Consider the following 22,650-nt stretch of genomic DNA (forward strand, 5'->3'; position numbering starts at 1 on the left):
GGGCAATTAATCTCTCTCCTTAACCAATTAAATGATCGAATGATCAACATGGCATCTTGGACATCCATTTAAACTAAGTTGGCACGAAATTACATGGAAGAAAATGTGTACTTCTAAGATTTCCCCCACCCCACCCCCAAATAGAACATAAAACAAATCAAGTTTGGGTGGTTTAGTTGGTGGAATTTAAGAACCAAAATCAGTATCTACACTTAAACTACACAATTTAACAAAGAAAGGAATGTTACTTGTGGGGTCAGTATGGTGATTGATTGTTATCTATAAATTAGTGGGTCTACATTGATTACTTTCAATATAAGCTTAATATAGGACATCCTTTTTAATCATTTAGAGGAATTTAGTCTGCATTGTGTTCTCCAAATAGGAATATGCAGGCCAATTATAACTTAATTGCTAACTAGTTTCAAAGGGCAAGGTCATTGTAAACACAAATAGCACACCCTGACATTTCTTTGGACTGTTAAATAACACATTTAATTTTATAGAGACTTTAATTCATTTACAGTTCATTTTCCTGCTATAGAGCAATAGGAGCTTGGTGTTAATGAGGCTAAGAGTGGACAAATACAAATTATTCAGCAATTTGAGGCACTTTGTTTTAAATACACACAATTAATTGGATCTTGTTTCCTGGAAACGCCTGCTCCTTTTGTGTACCTTTCCCATTAAGGGGATGCAGATACTTTTCAAAGAACCTTGCTCATTAAAAGACTTGTGGCTAATCAGTTTTTGCAACATCCCTAATTTTGCTAGATCAAACCTATTTTTAGGCCACGGAAGTGCTTTATAAATTGACTTGTTTTAAGAGCCCCATAGATTGAGAATTCTGAAATGCAGTGTTTATTTTCAAAAGCAGTTAAATTACTGCAGTGCTATTTCATCTGCAGCTTTAACTTTTTTTGAGAAATGCTACAATATCAAAAACTTCCAAGGGAATATTACAGACATCCTGTACAAGTTCCAATAAAAGGATAAATTATTTGTCTCAAGGCATGCTGCATTTTGTAGAATCGGATCATATAGAACAGAAATGGGACCTTTCAGCCCATATCTACACTAATCCCACTTGTCTGCATTAGGCCTGTATCCTTCTATGCCTTTCCTATCCAAGTACTGGTCCAAAAGCTTTTTAAACATTGTATCTACTTTGGCTGCCTCCCTTGTCAGCTTGTTCCTGATAACCACAATCCTCTGTGAAAAAGGTTATCCCTGTGATCTCCTCTAAATTTCATTTCTTCCCCCCCCCCTCACCTTACACCTATTCCTTCTAGTTCTAGATGCTCTTTGCCCCTCGTTTTTATAAAACTCCTATTTAGTTTGCTGCTTTGATCAACAGGGAGATGGAGGTAATCATGCTCAAACTAAATTGAAACTGTTGTTGTATTAATAGTTCATAACTTTCAAATTCAAAACTAATCCAGGAATTCACTTTTTGCTAAATATTCATGCATGCTTACCTTTTCCATCAATCTGTAAAATGCTTCTTGGAGAAACGTTTGCCAATCTTGGGTATAATGCCAGCTTTTTTAGCTTATTGTTTCTGAGATCAGTCAAAAAAAACCATTTTTCTTCACAAAGCTGGACTGTTGGTGGGATTGTGAAATGTAGCAATTAATCTTCCACTTTATTTCCCATTCCTACACTGTGGCCGCCTCTACTGCCAAGTTGAGCTAAAGGCAGATTAAAGGAATGACACCTTTTGTATTCTCCAACCTGACGACATCAACATTGACTTCCCAATCCCTCTGGCCTCTTTTACCCTTTCTCTTCCCCTCCATCACCCTCACAACCTGCCCCTCACCCACACCTTACTTCCTCTGGTTCCCCACCTACTTCCCTTTTTTTTATTCCATGGTCTATTGTCCTCTCCAATCAGATTCCATCTTGTTCAACCCTTTGCCTCTTCCACCTATCACCTCCCAGCTTCTTGCATCATTACCACTCTTTTCTCTTCTTTTCCCCCCCCACCCCCTGACTCACCCACCCACCTCTGTTATTGTAGCTCTTGCCCTCTTTCTTTCCAGTCCTAATGAAGCATCTTGACCAAAATGTTGACTGTTCATTTCCCTCTTTAGATGCTGCCTGGCCTTCTGAGTTCCTCCAGCATTTCATGTACATTGCTCCAGACTTCCAGCAGCTGCAGTTTCTCTTGTGTCTCCAATTAATGCATTGTTCTATTTAACAGAGTACTAATTATTGACCCAGAGTCTGTAGCCTGTGGCTTAGCACCAGCACTCACTCCAACCTCAAAATAAGTTTTTCACAAAGATGTAGCACTCTCTGTGGCATGTAGCACTCTCTGTGGCATGAACTTTGCTGAAGTCTCTGTCAATTTTAGGGGATCTCTGATGTCCAATAGCAGAGAATTCATCGTGCTGACTAAACTGAGCACAATAAAGAGTGCTCAAGTCAGCAAACCAAGAATAAAGCAGTGCTTTTGTATTACCATTAAACAAAAGATTAAGTGTTAAATTGAACATAAATATTTAAAATTCCTTGTTTTGTAATTTTTTGTGTAAGGAATTACATTATACATAATCAGTTTGCTAAGGGATAATTAATTGTGCTGGGCAAACAATTATAATGCACTTTGAATAAGGTATTTGATGGAGCGATCATATAGCTTAAGTACATGTAACTTCTAGAAATCCTGAAGATGCTGAGAGTTTAGTGATGAAATGACTGATCTATTTCTATTAATCTTTCAGGTGAATATTTAGTGAGTGATTCACATCATGCATTTGTTATAGTGTAGAATGAAGGAGAACCTCCTTCATTCCTTTCAATTTGTAGACACTCATTCATGTTCTTTTTAAATTTTCACACTTCAAAATTATGCCATGTCCCTTTTCCAACAATGAGAATTGGTGAATTCTCTTTCCAAATGGATCATGAGATTGAATATCAAGAAGGGACAAATGTTTTTGATTTGGAGCTTTTAACTTCTGTTTCTGTCTTTTTTTGTGGCAGGAGGAATGCATGTTAGCTCTCAATTCTGTTCATTATTCTAAAAGATTTTATGGATGTACTGTCATAGTTTTAAATCAGCTGGAATAGATTTATTTGCCTTTATTTGGAGGTTTCTAGGCAGAGTAATCTAAAATCTGCAACAATCTTTCTAATCTTCCTTTGAAATCACTTCCACATTGCATAGTATAGTGAGTGCAGCTGGACACAGTGATGTCCTGATAATGTGTGACAGAACATCCATATCGCTTCCATGGAGTGTAGTCTGTGGGTATAATTGCATGCCTAAATTAACATCTGTTCAACTGTTACATCTAAATCCTTTCTTTGACTTGCAAAATGAAAGCTATCTTAACCCACAGAGCTTTGCAGATGCATTGTTCCAGCAGGACATTTGCCATCTGCTTATCACTACCTAGCTTGTCATGCTGTATTGCTTTATAGTTTGATATTTTAAATAAAGCATGACAAATTCTCTTAGTTCTAAGCAGATGAATATTTCAAAATCAGTCTCTTTGATTTGTTGTCCAATTTTTCTAATGCATACCTTGCTTATATACTTGATTGTTGAAAACAGGTAAATGAAACATTTTAAATGGTACTAATTGGAGAGAGAAGTGCAAAGTAACTTCACTGGAGTAGATTAAGTAGAAATGAAAGTGGAGAAGGTAAAAAGACTGAGCAAATATAAAACTGAAGTATTAAAAAAAGTTTAAGATTAAAATAAATCATAACACCACTTTTAGCAATTATGTACCTTCACACTGTTGCATCAGTAACATGAATGGAAACAAATTGAAAATAGCAGGTGCATGGAGGATGCAAGTCCCTTTAACTGTAAGAGCTTTGGTGTTGATTCAGTACTTGATTCAGAATAAAGGAGATTAATGTTGATTATTCGGTTTCGTTGCTGACATGAGTTGACCTAATCATTGGACTGATGTACCAAAATTTTGAGGTTCCAGTTTCTCACTACTTTTCAGTAATATAGCAGATGAATTGCATTTTAAACAAAGGTTCCAAATGTTGCACTTTAATACATGCGCATTCTGCTTTTATTGGGGGGGGGGGAAGTCAACTGCAACGTACTGATTAGGTTACGTCAGAGCTACAATGTACCACTGATCAGTGTGCTTTAATTAGTTTGTTATTTAAACAAAATGCATTCTTCCCTTCCTTTGCTTTCTTTATCCCATTGCAGTTTGCTTCAATCATTTTTGCTCTAGGCACAAATCTATTGAGCTATTAATTGTTGTAAAGCATTTAATAGCATTTGAATTTGAGAATTTTGCTGGTGGAAAGTAAGTTTGAAAATTTACCAGAATTTGGAAAAGTGTATTATTTTTTGTAATTAAATGTGGCAAAATGTACAATGCTGTTTTGAAACTAGGGAAAAGGTAGCATTAATGCTCAATTTATTTTTGTTTTTCAGGAATTGTCTACAAGACCACTACAATCCTGCTGGATGGCAGACGTGTAAAGCTAGAGCTCTGGTGAGTTTTTTTTTCTGTATATAAAGTTCTTTAATTATTGTGAAATTACATTTATAGTCTTTGAACTGTTCAGGAATATCTACACAAGGTTTACAAGCTAGAGCCCTGGCTTTACTCTTTTTGTATATAGGCATTGCTGGCAAGACCAAACCACCTCAAACTGCTGCAGTCTGTGTGGTAGTGATTTGGTAGCATTAAGTGACTTGCTGGTGCATTTCAAAGGATGGTTAGGAGTTAATTGCATTGTTTTCGGTCTAGAATTACAACAGGCTAGAAAAGGAAAGGACTTGGATTTCTTTCCTTTAAAGATAAAGAACGGCTTTGGCATCAAAGCAGTAATTTCATGGTCACCCTATTTGTGCTATGTTCTTGTTTAAGATTTATTTAATTAACTGAATTTAAAGGTAGCATTGAATTTGTCATTACCACTGATCCTCACTCTTGGATTACCAAAAGGATTTAACTGCCAAATGCTATATCTGACAGAGCCATTCAAGAAGAGTTTACTTGTGATTTCCATGTCATGAGTTTTCAAATAGCATGATTCAAATCCTTGACTACCAATGGTCAAGATTTAGAGATGTACTTGATCTTAAAAACTCTGGTGGCATTGATGAATTTGCCTACAAGACTGGGAGCAGGTTGCAATAGTTGCAGCATTGATAGTAAAGTGAGCATTACAAGTTAATTTCTTCCATTCATGCAGTGTATGGTTGTTTTTATTAGCATTCTTGTATGTGGCTCCCACAAATATATTTCACTTTACAAAGCATAAGATAATATTTAGGAAGTGGTTTCCATTTAAAATATTCTTACTGTGGGCAACGTTGTTTGTTTTAAATTGATTTAATAAATTATTTTCAACAAAACTTTGTCAGGGGAAAATTTATTTAACTGTTCAAGTAAATTTACTGATTCCAATCTGAGCACATGGGCACATGTTGCAAGACTGGCAGTTATTGCTCCTCTCTAATTGCCATGAGAAGGAGGTAATGGAAAAAATGTAGTGGCTTACTATTGCTATTGTAAAGGGCAGTTGAGGTCCATTCGCTTGTGTTATTCTAGAGTTGTAGAACCAATAGGGACAGTAGGCTTCATTTACCTAAGAAAGTTGAATTTCATAATCTGATAACCCTTGCTGTCAGTATTTCTGATTCTGTGGTCTAGTTCCAAATTTTGTAAACCACCCGTCTGCAGTACTTTTGCGGGCAAGGGCTAGATTTGTAATTACAAACACTTCGAACACTGCCGCTCACACAAAATGCTGAAATTCCTGGGGGTTTTTGCCACTGTAATTCCAACTGCTCTAATATTGGACTTGTAAAATGCCAACATCTCCTTCAGGTTCCCAGTAGTAAGGCTGGAAATCTGGATACTGAGCTGGCACCAGGTTAGACTAAGTGCATGTTCAGAGAATTGATTAATTTCATGGAAAGGAGCAATTTCAAGGAGGATGGGTAAGTTTAAGGTAACTTGCATTCTTTTGAATTAAGTTGTTCATTTAATTAGAACATAATGCAGCACAGCACAGGAATAGGCCCTTCAACCTGTCATGTCTGCGCTGACCATGATGCCAATCTAACTAATCCCATCTGCCTGCACATGGTCTGTATCCCTCTATTCCCTGCCTGTTCATGTGTCTAGGTGTCTCTTAAACATTGCTGTTGCATCTGCTTCCATCATCTCCACTGGCATTATGTTGCAGGAACTTACCACACTCTGTACAATAAAAAAAATTCCTCTAGTATATGACATTTTCACCCTGGGGGATAAACACCCTGACTATCTACCCTATCTGTACCTCTCAAAACTTTATATACTTTGCCTCTGACGCTCCAGCGACAGCAATCCAACTTTGTCCAACCTCTCCTTATAGCTAATACATTCTGCTGACCCAAAGCACTGGTTAGTAAGTTTGCAGGTGACACTAAAATAAGTGGTATCATAGTGAAGAAAGTTATTAAGAATTACAGTGGGATCTTGATCAGCTGGGTAAGTGGGCTGAGGAATGGCAAATGGAGTTTAATTCGGATAAATGCAAAGAGTTGCATTTTGGAAAGTCAAATCAAAGTATGACTTTCACAGTAAACGGTAGGGAGTTGTTGTGGAACAGAGGGTCCTTGGAGTTCAGGTGCATGGTTCCCTGAAAATGGAGTCACAGGAAGACGGTGGTGAAGAAGGCTTTTGGTACACTGGCCTTCATCAGACAAGAACATTGAGTATAGAAGTTGGGATATTATGATGCTGTTGTACAAGATACTGGTGAAGCTGCACTTGGGGTACTGTTCAGTTTTGGTCATCCTGCTATAGAAAAGATGCCATTAAACTGGAAAAAAAGTGCAGAAAATATTTATAAGGATGTTGCCAGGACTTGAATGACCGCATTATAAGGAGGGGTTGGACAAGTGAAGATGTTTTACTTGGAGCACAGGGTGATCTTGCAGAAATCATTGAGGGGAATAGATAGCATGAATATACTCGGTCTTTTTCCCTGGGTTGGGGAATCAAGAACTAGAGGGCATAGGTTTAAAGTGAGAAGGGAAAGATTTAATAGGAACTTGAGGGGTGCCATTTTCACACAGAGTGGTACGTATATGGAATGAGCTGCCAGAGGAATTGGTGGAAGTGGGTACAATAACAACATTTAAAAGACAGTTGCACAGGTACGTGGATAGGAAGGGTTAAGAAGGCTATGAGCCAAACGCAGGCAAATGTGACTAGCTTGGATGGGCATCTTGGTTGGCATGGACCAGTTGGGTCAAAGGGCCTGTTTCTATGCTGTATGACATCCTGGTAAACCTATTCTTCACCTTCTCCAAAGTTTCCATGTCCTCCTTACAATTGTTTCATTGTTTTTAATGTTTCCTGGTGTTTGAAATTTATTATTTTTTCCATTTTTTGATTGGTGTTGATTGGCTGCCTGTCAAAGCATTTCCAGGGCTGGAGCACAGGCACCTCGGCACTCAGTGGTGAGCAGGATAGAAGTGCAAGTTGTGTTGCACACCATGATTGTAAACTAAATGTCAGGTCCTTGAGCTGTCATGGTGGAATTTAAATTCTCACTCTCATTAGTGTAAATATTATGGGATCAAGTCCTACTCCTGAGACAGTTCAGGCAGTAAATACTAAGGAAGTACTCCATTGTTTGGAGTACTGCCTTTCAGTTGAGATTTGAAAGGATGTCTGACTTGTCATCAAGTGAATGTAAAAACAAAATAAATCCAGTAACACTAACTGAAGAGTAGACACAGAATTCTGATATCCTGGGTAACCAATTTCACTAAAACAAAATTGTTACCACATCTCATTGCTGTTGGTGAGATTTTACTGTGCTCAATTTTTTGCCTCTCAGTAGTGACTGCATTTCAAAAGCTACTTTTGATTGTAAAGCACTTTTGCTAGAGGCAGGTTCTGAAGTTGTAAAGCTAATTTATAAACCCAAATTCATTCCTTACCCCCCGCCCCCCCCCCCCCCCCCCCCCCCCCAACCTTCCTGTCCTAGGCTATGTACTACTAATCTAATAGCACAATGGATCATGAATAAGTTATTCAGGTCCTTGCTTTCTTTTACACCATTCAATGGTTGTGTGTAACAATTACATTACCATATCTACTAACAAATCAAATTTTAGCAGTTTCTTTGTGGAATACAATGTTACAAGATAGATGCTGAAAAAACTCCAGGTCTGTAGAAAGTTTTATCTCAAACTTGTAACTTATTGCATTTCTAACTTTTAAGCAATACTTGGGCAAAGAAAAGGGGAGAGAAGGAAAGTTTAGGGGTGAAGGATAGGAGAGATTCATTGACAAAAATTAAGATCCTTTTGTATTATACTATGTAAAGACCCCAGAAGTGAAACCTAATGGTTTAACCAAAGGCTTGGGAGAAGATGTCTCAGTTTTGAGCATTAAAGCAAAGCATATTCAATTACACATTAATGGACTAAAAATTCATTGTCCCCTGAAAATAAGCATGGGCCTCGCGATGAATGAATAACTTATCCACATTTGATTACAATAGAGGCAGCATACTAACTTGTTCATGTCAATGATTTCAGTGTCTAGCCAGAATTGTATTGATTGGGTATTTCAGCAGTGAGCCATTATAGTGAATGGCTTCCTTAAAGGGGGTGGATTAGGGATGAAGTAGATGCTGATAGTCTTCAGGGAAGTGAATGTGATAAGGGATTCTTTTTTTTAAAAAAAGATATAGTACGAAAGGGAGCAGGCTCCCAAATTTTTTTAGATGCTGAACTACATGGAAATGAGAAGGGATGTCTTGTGTCCCTCTGCTCAAAAGGCAATGAGAATTGTTGACTGAAAGACGACGCCAGGAGTCAACCCCCAAGGAAATGGACAGAGTGTCGCAATGAGTTCAATGATATTGCACAAATGGTCAAACTCATTGGAATCCTCCTTCAAAAAGAAAGTGTCTCCTGTAGCTGCTGGCAACATGCATGGGCATGCCTCTAGCTCCAAGATTAAGCAAACTGGGTCTACGTTCTTGAGTTTGGAAGAATGAGGTGATTTTGCTAAAACTTCTTGACAGATTAGAGGTGTAGTTTCTGGCTGGGGTGTTAAGAAACCAGGAGATGTGGTCCCAAAATAAGGGGTTGACCATTCAGGACGTGGATGAAGTGAAATTTCTCCACCGAGAGGGTGAGAATCTTTGGAATTCTTCACCCTAGAGTGTTGTGGAGGCTCAGTTACGTGTATATGCAAGAAGGCGATCAATAGATTGAGGTAAATATCAGCCATAATCTTATTGAATGGCAGAGCTTGCTTGAGCAGCTGCATGGCCTTCTGCTATTTCATATTTTTTGACTGACTTTGTCCCCATAATGGAATAACATTAGTGTGCAAAATCAGAATCTTCTATATATAGCGAATCACTTCGGAGCTTCATTACAGTGGCTGAGTTTGCGACTAGTGCATTGAGGAGAACTAGTAAATATTTGAAGTAGATGAACGGGATTGTGAGGAGTGTCGTGGTTAGTTTTAGAATACTTCAGCAAAGTGCCAATACGTGATTCATTATTTCCTATATGATGTATACCTTTTGTAACCTCCTATAATGCTTTAATCCACTTCTAGGAGCACAACTAAGTTTCTACTTGCTCTTGATTCGGTCTTTTACTTCCCTCGCCATCCTATCAAAATGTCTTTAAATAATTCTGAACCTATATTTTGATGTGCAACAGTCTTAAATAAGCTTGGTGTGTATCTTGAAAGCTAGCAAGTCAAAATCTGTTTCTTTGCCCCTCAGGAAGTATTTAAATTGGAAGATTTATGCCTTGGAACAGGTGTGCATCATTGGATTTTGCACACTGCTGAGAGCAACACCATATGTTTTGTTTTGAGCAATATTAGAAAATGGCAGCTGCTCATGTCATTTTTGATATAGATGGTAGAATTATCCATTCAGACTTTCCCATGAACTAGAATTTGCATCTTCCTGTACAGTTACTGATTTATGCAGTTTACAGTAATCTCTTTATGAATTTGTAGAAAACTCATTTGTTTGCCCAAATGTATAAAAGGCACGTTAATATTCTGATTTCGTGTTTTTTTTCTTAGTTGCTTAGGGTTAGATTTTTTTCTCAATTCCTTTTTATTCTGAAGATATTGACTCCTCCTGTAATTGGTAGTCATCCTGCATATCTCACTTAAATGGCCATTACTTAATGTGCTCTGTGTTCAACTGTGCAAGAGTTAAAGCCAAGCCATTCCTTGGGGATACTTTTGCATACTCATCTAAAGCACGTGTAGGCTAGTTTATTCACAGTCTGGTCAAGCTGGGGATGGTTGAGTTCTTGGTACTTATCTAGGAACGGAATATGAGACCTCTGGTTTTTATAGCTAATTTTAATTTTTTCCCACAAATGCTTCTAAATGAGAAAAAAAGAGAAGATCTTCACAAAATATAAAACCTGGAAGTTAAACTAAATCCATAGTAATCCATATTTTCCTTGGGTCTCTAATACTGGTCAGTTTTCATTGATGTCAGGGTAAAATCCTGCTTTCAATCACTTCTACAGTAAAACTATTTATCTTGCTGTATCTGTGCCACCCTTTGTTGTGAGTGTCTCCATGTTGGTTATATAATTTCTTTAGACCAAGAACTAAGTGAATAGATGGCCAGTGATTCTTCGTGGTAAAAGTCAAATGTGAAAATATTTCCTACATAGAAATATCCTAATTGCTTTCAGTGTATATAAACTACCAATTTTTCTTAATTTAAAGAAGTTTAAGTCTTTGAAATACTGTATCTTTAATGGGCAGAAAAGATGTAAGTTATCATTTGGGGGTAGTTAGAGGCTGTTAATATCTTCTTGTAGAGATTCTGGATGACACAAGTGGCTGCAGTGCTGGCTGAAAGAGGGTGGTGAAGGCTTGTTAATCACAGATAATATGTTGGAAGGAAATGCAACTAGGAGAGGAATGAAAACAGGAGCAGAAAGGGGAGGCATAGCTTAAATTGTAATTAGCAAAGTACTGGAGATGCTGGAAATCTTTTTTAAACACAGTGCTGGAAAGACTCACCAGGCAGGCAGCATCTTTGTAGAAAAGAAAGTTAATGTTTCAAGTTCAATGACTTTTCATTAGAGCAGATCAATTTTGACAGAAATTGGCATGGATGGTCATCTGATATTGAATTCAGTGTTGAATCCTGAGAGCTATGATGTGCCAAGTTAGAATATGAGATGTGTTAGAGAGGAATAGAGAATTAAAGTGACAGGCAATTGGAAGTTCCAGGTCACCCCAAGCACACTGAATGGAGATATTCTGCTAAGTGGTCACCCAATCTCTACATGCTTTCTTTGGTGTAGCAAAAACTCCTTGAACATCAAATACAATATACTAAATTGAAAATGATGGTGTTTTTTTTTCCTATTGTTTCTCTTTCTTCCTATTTCTATATTTCCCAGATAGGTCATCTGCAGTTAACAAACTGATGTCACCACTGCATGTTATTCAGTCTCCATTTGTCTTGACTATATCACAAACATGTCCATTGTTCTCTCCACCCATTCCCCCTTCTGTGCAACTTGGAAATCAAATTTTTTAAGTTTTTTGTAATTTCTGATGAAAGGTCGTCAACTCTAAACACTTCCTCTGTTTATCTCTGCACATTAGCTCCCTGTCCAGCTGAGTATTTCTAGCCTTTTCTGGTTTTTATTTTATATGCTCGGTAGAGAGGCCCTTGGGAATTTGAAGAAATTGTAGAGTTGGGATGAAGCCAAGACTGCTGAAGGATATAGATGTGCATAAGGATAGCAGGAAAGCTTGGTACGAAAGGATAATAGGGGAAAAGGATCCATTCGATGCAGTATACAGGAGGCAAAGTTGGATACTGCGCAGGATGAGGGCGAGAGATGCTGAAGAATAGTGGATGTAGGAAGATTAGAAACAATAGCCTGGAGGTTTCCTGGATGCAAAGGTAGGGACAGATGTAAGCTGTGTCTTCAGGGTTGAAATAAAATATCTTGACAGATGGGGATGTGAAATTTAAAAGTTTAATCTGAGTTGATCAGGATAGTAATATTGTTAATAGTATGATACAGTATACTAAGATTTTCAGCATATGCCTTTGCAGTTGGCATCTTATGTCACTGATCTACTTGTGGGCTAGTTGACCGCACAATGGTGCTCCAAGCTAGAGTTTACCAAGTTTGGGCTGTTGATGTTAACATGGTAACTGTTGTATGTTCTCCTAACTATGGCCAGTGTTTTTCCTTATGTTTGAAACTACATATATTTGATCATGGTGTCTTTTGAGTGCTTATTTAACCATAACTTACAAATTTTGCGTTTTTTGGTTAAAATTGTCATGCCATTTCTTAATTAAAATAATGAAACCTGTCTTCTAAGAGTATATTTTTCTTCTAAAGAGGAAACACAATTTGTAAAATTAAGGATGCTTGAAAGTGGCAAAAGATTATAAGATCTATAGATTCTGACAGTTGTTCTGAGCCGGAGTAAAATGATTAAATCCTCAAAGTACAAGTTGAATGGGCATTACTATGCCGTATATTACGCATAAATCATTGAAATAGTTGTAAGAATGCCATTCTACTTGCTCAAAGGTTCTGTGAGGAGATGAGCTTTTATTCAAGTCTGAAATTGTAGTACAGTTGACATGAGTTCAATTAGCAGAAATACCATCTATCTTTAGTCTATTAGAACCTGATAATTCATCAGTGGATGTGTTTCTGATCCACTGGCAGCTGGATTTATCAACATAATAGCTTAACTGTTAACTGGACAGATATTCAATGATGTAAATGATTTGAAGTCTCGATAACAAATCTATAAATACAATATAAATGTTAAATAAAAATCAAAGCTAGAGAACAAATTATTTCTTCCATAGTTCAGGAAATTGGAAGATGGAGGCTCAATAACTAATAATTGTAATTTTTTCTTAGCTATGTCCATGTTTATTTCAAAAGATATTAAACAATCTTAACATTCCTGTTTATTCCTTGACTGTTTCTAAAATCCAGTATTGAGGAAGTTGCTTTAAAAGCACCATTGCTAATCAAGTTGTTTTTTGTTTTAGGGACACTTCAGGCCAAGGAAGGTTCTGCACCATCTTCAGGTCCTATTCCCGGGGTGCACAGGTATGTAGAATTAGAAGATAGGAGTGGGCAATTCATTCCTTCAGGCCTGAACTACCATTCACTGCAACCATATTCATGCTCCCTCTCCATACCATTTCAATACCTTTTTGTATCTAGAAATCTATCTACCTTGTGTGGCAGAGAATTTCATAAGTTTGCCACCTAAGTGAAGAAATTTCTCCTCATCTCAGTCCAAGATGACTTGCAGCTGATATCCTGAGATTGTGACTCCTTGTTCTAAGCCACCCCAGCTGGCAGGAAGCAACCTCTCCACATCGGTCTACCTATCCCAGTCTGAGTTTTGAAAGTTTCAGTGAGGTCCCCTTTAAAACAAATTATCTGATAAATGTGAAATATCTAAACTGCTTTAGTTTCAGAATTCCCACTATTTTCCTGAATTTCATTTGCAAAGCTTGATTTGCCTATGTACACAACTGTATTACAAACTTTTTAGGCAATGTGTTGTTGTAATGTATCTTTTAAATTACCTTGTGGGGTTTGATGTGTCCTGATGAGCTATACCATGAAATAGCCTGGATTAAATATCAGTTCTTCAAAAACCAGGGTAATGTTAATTCTGGAGACCTAATGAGTGAATATATGTGGTCTCTGGGCATTGGGAAAGGAATGAATGAGTCTACCAGTTTAGTCAAGAATTGTTAAAAATAAGCCCTCATGGATGTGGAGAAAAATTTCTCGTGCGTATCTTAAATAGAAAATTTTCACCAAACTGAGCCCTAAACTAGAAATTCGACAATGAAAACCAGCTCACAAAATCACTAGTGTAGTAAGCAATTCCACCAAGTCCATTTTCAAAGAAACTGCTCTTTTAACTATTGTCATATGTAACCTGATGCTTGAAATCACTGCTTAATGAGGACACAAATTCACATTGAGATAATTGGAATATAGTATTGGAATCACAGTTTAAATAACTATGCTAAGAGGGCACGACTCCAGGATTGAAGGGCGACAATTCAGAACAGAGATGCGGAGAAATTTCTTTAGCCAGAGAGTGGTGAATCTGTGGAATTTGTTGCCATGGGCAGCTGTAGAGGCAAAGTCATTGGGTGTATTTAAGGCAGAGATTGATGAGTATCTGAGTAGCCAGGGCATCAAAGGTTATGGTGAGAGATGGGGGAGTGGGGCTCAATGGGAGAATGGATCAGCTCATGATAGAATGGCAGGGCAGACTTGATGGGCTGAATGGCTGACTTCTGCTCCTTTGTCTCTTTGTCTTATGGTCTAAAACTCAAGCTGATACTATCTTGATGTTGGTAAATGGAATACTTCACTTTGATTATTGGCAGGTTTCTTCTAACAGTAAAATTCTCTCCAGTTTCAAAGTGTATTTCAATCTCAACATGTATTTAAATCTGCCACTGCTAAAATGTTACATTTTGTATAGATTTGGAAAACACTTTTTGTATAGAATTTGATTATTGTTTTGTTCATTAGCTAAATATTTGCAAACAAAAAAATTGGCCACCTCTGGAAACACACAGGTTTTTGACATTTTTAATTCCAGTTTTAATTCTCCATAGTGTTACAGATGAGCTATGAACTGACCATGTACAGGAAATTATGCTTTGATTTTAAACTTTTCTATAATCTTTAAAATAGAGGTAACAGGAAAGATGGTTGTGCTATTATTATTTCCCTCTAGCTAATAAAAGTAGAGGGTTTAATTACCTATATTACAAGATTAAAATTCCTTCCTTTTCAAATATGAATTCTGTTCACTTGTATTTTAATGGAAGATTCTATATGGCATATTTAAGATCCTACCTTACTTGCAGAATGTAGTTCAAAGAATTGTGGATAAGATGCACACAATTGTAGGAATGTAATATTTGTATTAATTATGATAATTAGCAAAAGTCAGAAGAGAGGGAGGCCAGATGTTCCCATGATCCTTGAAATAGAATTGGTGGGTCAGACAATCTGGTTTATTGCAGTTGAAGTCTGGTAATGCAGGATCTGCAATTTCTGCCATATTGCAATGTAAGTAGGGTATAGGAATGTCTTCAGAATAGGCATGATGGAAGACTGGAACGGAGTTCTTGAATGAAGCAGGGTTGGGGGTGCAGGGGGGAGTATAATCAAGATAGCTGTTGGAATTTATGGGTTTGTAACAGATATTGGTCACTAATTTATCTGTTGAGGTGGTGTAAGGGAAGTCTAGAAGGGGAAGGAAAGATTTTGATATATACTATTCAGTTCATCACTAGGTATATTGTAACCCTTGGGACTTGATGTTGAATTTAGTAATTTACTGGTTTGATCCAGACCAGGTCAGTTTGGATCATCAACCTGTAACATTATTTTAGTTTTAATCTCTCCTCAGATGTTACCTGACCTGCAGAGTATCTTCAGCATCTTTTTTTTTCAGATTTCTAGGAACTGCTGTGTTCTGCATCTCACCAGAGTTTATAATCAATGGTTAAATTATCCAGCTACAATAGGTGCACCTGAACTGGAGGTAACCAATATCCTGGCAGGGAGGTTTGTTAATGCTACCGGGAAATATTTAAACTAGCTTCGCAGGGGGATGGGAACTGGAAAGACAGGTCAGTAAGTGAGGGAACGGGCAGGAGGGCTGATGTTGGGGAATGTAGTATTAGGCAGATTCCTGATAACAGATGTGATGGGACGAATGATTTGAAGTGTTTGTACTTTAATGCTAGGAGTATTATGGGCAAGAGTGATGAACTTAGAGCATGGATCAGTGCGTGGAACTATGATGTTGTGGCCATTAGAGGCTTGGTTGAGGGAGGGACAGGAATGGGTGATCGATGTACCAGGGTTTTGAAGTTTTAGAAGAATAGAGAGGGCAAGGAGTTGCAATACTAATTAGATAATATATCAACTGCACTCCAGGAAGACATAATGGAGAGCTTGGATACAGAGTCTACATGGGTAGAACTCAGGAATAGGAAGGGTGCATTTGCTCTCTTTGGGGTGTACTATAGACCTCCCAATAGCCAACGAGACACTGAGGAACGGATATGTAAGCAGATTAGGGAAATGTGTGTTTTTTTTAAATAATTAATTACAGGGTTGTGGTCATGGGAGACTTCAACTTCCCTGATATAAATTGGGACCTTTTTAGTGCAAGGGGGTTAGATGGGGCAGAATTTGTTAGGTGTATCCAGGAGGGGTTCCTAAATCAATATGTTGACAGTCTAACAAGGGGAAAGGCTATTTTGGACCTGGTGTTGGGTAATGAGCCTGACCAGGTGACTCGCCTATCAGTGGATGAGCAATTGGGGAACAGTGACCACAGCTCATTAACTTTAAGGATAGCTATAGATAAGGATAAGTTTGGGGCTAGTGGGAGAGTTTTAAATTGGAGCAGGGCTAATTATGAAGGCATGAGGCAGGAACTTGGTAGAGTAAACTGGGAAAACCTTTTTGCTGGCAAGCACACGTTGAGCATGTGGAAAGTGTTTAAGGATCAAATATAGAGTACAGGATAGGTATGTCTCGATTAGAAGGAAGGACATGAATGGGAAAATAAGGGAACCTTGGATGTCCAGAGAAGTAATGAACTTGGTCAAGAAGAAAAAGGACAAGTATGTAGAGCTTCGGAAGTTCGGATTGGACAGAGCACGTGAGGACTATAGAGAAACTAGAAATGATCTCCAGAAAAGAATTAGGAAAGCCAGGAGGGGTCATAAAGTCCTCAGCAAGTAGGATTAAGGAGAATCCAAAGGCATTCTATTACCTACGTCAGGAATAAGAGGATAATGAGGGAAAGGGTAGGACCACTTAAGGATAAAGAAGGGAATCTGTGTTTGGATGCAGAGGATGTGGGTGAGGTTCTGAATGAGTATTTCTCTTCGGTATTTACCCAGGAAAGGGACATGCAAGATGCAGAAATTGGAACTGAGGGTGGAAACATGTTCGGACATTTAGAGGTCAAGGAGGAGGTTAAGTCCCTGGCCCCAATGGGATATACCCCAGGTTACTGAGGGTAGCAAGAAAGGAAATTGCTGGGGCCTTGACCAGTATCTTTGCGTCCTCTGACCACAGGTGAGGTCCTGGATGACTGGCGAGTGGCTAATGTTGTTTCTCTATTTAAGAAATGAACAAGGGAAAATCCAGGGACCTATGGACCAGTGAGTCTCACATCAGTTGCAGGGAAATTGCTGGAGAAAATTCTTAGAGATACGATATACGAGCATCTGGAATCCTGTGGCTTGATAAGGGAAACTCAGCATGGCTTTGTGCGGGGCAAATCGAGTCTTACTAACCTGGTTAAGTTTTTTGACAGGATGACGAGAGAGATTGATGAAGGTAGAACTGTGGATGTCATCTATATGGACTTCAGTAAGGCATTTGACAAGGTCCTACATAATTGGTTCATCAAGAAAGTTCTGATGCATTGGGTCAGTGGAAAATTGGCTGTGTGGATCCAGAACTGGCTTGCCTGTAGAAGACAGGGTGGTGGTTGAAGGGACTTATTTGGGCTGGAGCCCTGTGTTTAGTGGTGTTCCGCAGGGATCTGTGCTGGGACCTCTGCTGTTTGTGATGTACATAAATGACCTGGATGAGTATGTTGATGCTTGGGTTAGTAAGTTTGCAGACGATACCAAGATTGGTGGAGTTGTGAATAGTGTAGGAGACTGGCGACAGACACAGCGTGATTATAGATCAGCTGCAGATGTGGGCAGAGAAATGGCAAATGGAGATTAACCCAGATAAATGTGAGGTGTTGCACCTTGGAAGGACTAATGTTAAGAGACAGTACACTCTTAAGGGCAAGACCCTTAACAGTGTTGAAGAGCAGAGAGACCTTGGGGTGCAAATCCATGACTCATTGAAAGTAGCTACACAGGTACAGGGTGGTTAAGAAGGCTTATGGAATGCTTGCATTTATTAATCGGGGTATTGAGTATAGGAGTCAAGAATCTATGTTGCATCTCTATAGAACTCTGGTTAGGCTGCATTTAGAGTATTGCATGCAATTCTGGTCACCTCACTGTAGGAAGGATGTTGAGGCATTAGGGAGGGTGCAGAGGAGGTTTACTAGGATGCTGCCTGAATTAGAGAGCATGTGCTATCAGGAGAGGCTGGACAAACTTGGGCTCTTTTCTCTGGAGTGTTGGAGGCTGAGGTGTGATCTGTTAGAAGTGTATAAAATTATGAGAGGCATAGATAGGATGAACAAGCAATATCTTTTCCCCATTATTGAGCGATCCAATACCAAAGGGCATGCATTTAAGGTGAGAGGGGATAGGTTCAGAACAGATGTGAGGGGTATGTTTTTTTACTGAGAGTGGTGGATGCCTGGGTGGTGGTGGCAAATTCACTGGGGACTTTTCAGAGGGGCTTGGATGGGCACGTGAATGCAAGCAAAATAGAGGGATATTGGCATCCTGGAGGTAGGAGGGAATAGCTATGTCAACACAACATTGTGGGCCGAAGGGCCTGTTCTGTTCTGTGCTGTACTGTTCTATGTTCCATATTCTAGTAGTCTTTGTTGTTTAATTTCTGCAGAGATTTGCTGTAGTTGTTTACACTTTGCAGCATCGAATAAAATTGCATAATGTTAGTGAGCTGAGATGGCAGCATTGTTACAGTAGTACAGCTGGTGCTACCTAATGATTCACTTTCAAACATTACAGTTCCAAAATTATAGTACTTTGATGCTAGAAGTTCAGGGTTGTAATTTAATCAAGCAGTTCTGTTATTCGAATATGTCCCATGGTATTGCAGCTTTGTGTCATTGGAACCTCTTGATTCAAATTGTCTGCACAGTGACCATTCTTCAAAAGCTATTTCTTTAGAATACTTTGATAGTTTGACATGAAGGTACTAAATGAATGCCAGTATGTATTATTCATTGTAGCTTTAGAGAATTGATTTTGTTTTCCTCTTTGCTGTCATGGATCCTAGTTTGGCAGCCTTTGGTTTCTTCCAGTTTCCATTATTAGTATAAATACAGGAAGTATTAACCACATCTTTGGTTCGTGGACAGTGTTGTAATTATACCTCCATTATCTTAATGTATTTCCCTGTTTTTTAAAAAAGAAGTCATAAGTAGTGAAAATAATAATGAAAATTGTTTTTATTTTTTTTCCTCAGGGTATACTCTTGGTTTATGATATCACTAATAGATGGTCCTTTGATGGGATTGACCGGTGGATCAAGGAAATTGATGAGGTAAATTGCTTTTCTCATATAAGTAACATTTGGATTTCTGCTCAAACTAACTTTTTCATTTCATCTGCTTTATTGAGGCTTCCTTTGTAAATGGGATTTTTCCTTGGGGATAAAATACGTACCTGAATTGATCAAAGATGTGATGGAGAATTGGAGCCTCTTGATTTAAATGTTGGCACAATAACAGTGGTGATGTTCCCATATGCTTAATCCTTGTCCTTCTCTGTAGTAGAGATTGCAGATTTGAAAACTACTTTCAAAGAATCCTTATAGCTACAGTGTATTTTGCAGATGAAGCAAACTGCAGCCATGGTATGCCTACGGCCTACTCTTAAATGCTTAGCACTTGTATGGTTGGTCCATTTAAGCCAATAGTTTTGTTGGGATAATCTACAAAGATCATTGGACATTCTTTAGTTGGAGATGGTGATTACCCTAGTATTTGTATAACACAGGTATTACTTATCTGCATGAGCTTGTTGGGCTGTCCCATTTCTAGAAAAATTGTAAATCGTACTGAATATTATATTCAACCATGAACTTGAACACTTCTGCCAGCTTCTAGACTGCTGTGGTTCGTTGAATTGATCCCTGTCATAGATCTGCTGTGAGGAGTTTTTCTCAGTTGATACCTCATACCCCAGAACCTGCAGTTAACAGTATCTGAAGGAATTAGAGTAAACAAAGGAAAATTGACCTTGCCCAATCACCAGATTTCCCCTCGTCTTGTTACTGGACAGGATCAACACACCTGATGAACTCTCCTGTCCTGTACATAAATACCTGGATCTGTATGGATGGCATGCAAAACAAAGTTTTTCACTGTACCTCAGTACATGTGACAATAAACCACTTACACTGAAACAGGCCTTTTGGCCAAACTCATCTCTGCCGGCCAAGGTGTTTTGCCTGAGCTAGACCCATTGGCCTATATCACTCTCAACCTTTCTTATCCATGTACCTGTCTAAATGCCTTTTTAAATGTTGTAATTGCACCTGCCTCTACCACTTCCTCTGCCAGTTTGTTCCATGGGTCCCTTTTTAAATCTTTCCCCTCTCACCTTAAACCTATGCCCTCTAGTCTTAGGTTTTGCCACCTTGGGGGAAAAAGACTGTGACTGTTTACCCTATTTATGGCCCTCATGATTTTACAAACCTTTTTAAGGTTACCCTCAGCTGCCTCTGCTCCTGGGAAAACGGTACCAGCCTAACCAGTTTCTCCTTATGACTCAAGCCCTCCAGTCCAAGCAACATCCTTGTGAATCTTTTCTGCCCCCTCTCCTGCTTAATTACATCATTCCTATAGCATGGTGACTAGAACTACACACAATACTCCAAGTACACTTCCAGGACTGCCATATACCTGTGAAAATGGATGCATGCTTGATTGACGGTATAGGCTTTTCTGGCATTTTCAGATTAAGGCTTCTGGTCTGATTTGTAGAAGCTTTCTATATGCTCAACAGCATTGAATTCCAGGAACAATGGACAAATTTATTTTTTCTACCTCAGGACACATGTTGAAACCTAAGTTAGCAGGGATCCCAGGGTAGATTGTAGCTTTGTGTTTCTTAGGATATTCCTGCAGTAATTAAACATTTATGGAAAACACAAAGTTGACCTAATTACATGACTTGAGAAAAATACACATGGTGGCCTAACTGTTCTCTTTCCTACCTGAGAATGCTCTCCAGATTCTTGAGCAGTATAAAGGGATATAAACCTAGTAAAATAGGTTTGTCGTTTTCATTGACCTTTTGAACCTAGGTAAATGGTCATTTCCTTGCAGCGGTTGGTAGAGCAATCCATCCCTGAGACTCTATATATAAAATGGAGTCTTAGTTAGTTTAAGAAGGAATTGGAAGAACAGTAAAGGATACATTTCAAAGACTGCATAAGATTACCATACACTTTATTTCCGATAGTGAGATCACAACTGTTTCAAGAATTGCGAAAGGGAGGATTAAGTAATGATTGGAATTTGCTATGGAGGCATGGGAGTAGAAGCCTTTGGTAGTGATAATCTGGCTGTGAGCTGTTAAGCAAAAGTGAGATGATGTGATGTTAGTTCTGCTGTGGTGGAAAACTGTAGGGAGGTTTTGGGGTAGGATGTATTGATTAAAGGATGTAGAGAAGATGAGGATAAAGCACCATGATCCATTTTCTAAAATATTGTTCATGACAATGGTCCATTATAAAAGGATTCCATTAGAGAATTTGCAGGAGAAATGATCAGAGATCAGAAAGGTATAATCTTTAATTATATATTAAGGCATTTCGTATACAATTTTATCCATTTAATGAGTAATTTTAATCTCAGTTAAAGGTCTTAAATTATTCAGTTTTCAATCTCCACATCTGTGCACTGGATACATTCCCAGTTCTGCCTATGTACCTCCTTAACAACACTATCATTCTTCCTCATATTCTTCTCATTCAGCACAAGCAGTACAACAGGTTATGTAATGAAACACACAAAATACACTTTGGTTTATTCACTAATAGTGAAGGGAGGATTTTTGTTTACTGAAATCAAATTTGTGTGTCAAATATTTTAACTGTCAAAATGGAAATCAAAGAAAATAATTTGTTATACAACACTAAGTACATTCACTAGTGCTTTCCAATATTTTTGCTAATCAATGTTACATGTATTCAACATTCTCTCATTGTTCATTGGTAAAATTGCAATAAAATGAAAACAAATAATAGCAAAAAATATCCAGTGCAATTTTATAGTTATGAAAGTAAAATAAATTAGAGGAGGTTAGAGTAAACATTTAAATGGAAAAAAAAATTCCTCTTATTCCTTCTAGGTTGTGTTTACCTTCCGCTCTCAGGATGAGTGACTTATTTCCTGCATCCCCTAGCACAGACAGGAAGAATTGGCTTCCGGAGGATTTTTAAAGATTGTGACATTAATTTCCCCCAAATTATTTAACCTACGAAATAATTTTTGAAATTTATTGCCTAAATTGCAAAGAAAAAAGGGGCTAAAGGTCTTTTGTGTGGTACCGTGAATTAAGTTTTAATTCTAACAGTGCAACGCAGCTGTGAATATTTGTCATTCAGTTGTATTGAATACCTGACCCCATGAAACATTGCATTCTTTACCCAAGCACAAAAATACATAACTAGAATGAGGGTTGGATTTTTAAAGTTTAATGGGTGCAGAAGTACCTAAAAGGCTATTGGAATGGTGCCATCAAGGTATAAATGTTTGGAATGTAAAGGGAAGAAAGTAGCTGCAGCAAAAGTCCTGGTGAGATTTTGTCTGGAGTAAGAATAAAGAAAATGCAGATTCTGGAAATCTAAAATAGAAACATAACATACTGGGAACACTTGGCAGCTTAGGCCACTTCTCCACATTCAGCAGA

At 38.2% G+C, this 22,650-nt stretch overlaps 1 protein-coding gene across 1 annotated transcript in view; it reads left to right on the top strand.

Annotated features, from left to right (window-relative positions):
* rab40c (RAB40c, member RAS oncogene family) overlaps positions 1-22,650 on the top strand; it is a 54,647-nt gene that overhangs the window by 22,695 nt on the left and 9,302 nt on the right. Inside the window, exons 2-4 of the mRNA XM_052021365.1 lie at positions 4,421-4,481; positions 13,045-13,105; positions 19,196-19,273. Coding sequence (XP_051877325.1) covers positions 4,421-4,481; positions 13,045-13,105; positions 19,196-19,273 — 200 coding nt within the window. The remainder of the gene's footprint in view (positions 1-4,420; positions 4,482-13,044; positions 13,106-19,195; positions 19,274-22,650) is intronic.

Source organism: Pristis pectinata, chromosome 8, assembly GCF_009764475.1.
Source record: "Pristis pectinata isolate sPriPec2 chromosome 8, sPriPec2.1.pri, whole genome shotgun sequence".
Classification (NCBI taxonomy): Eukaryota; Metazoa; Chordata; class Chondrichthyes; order Rhinopristiformes; family Pristidae; genus Pristis; species Pristis pectinata.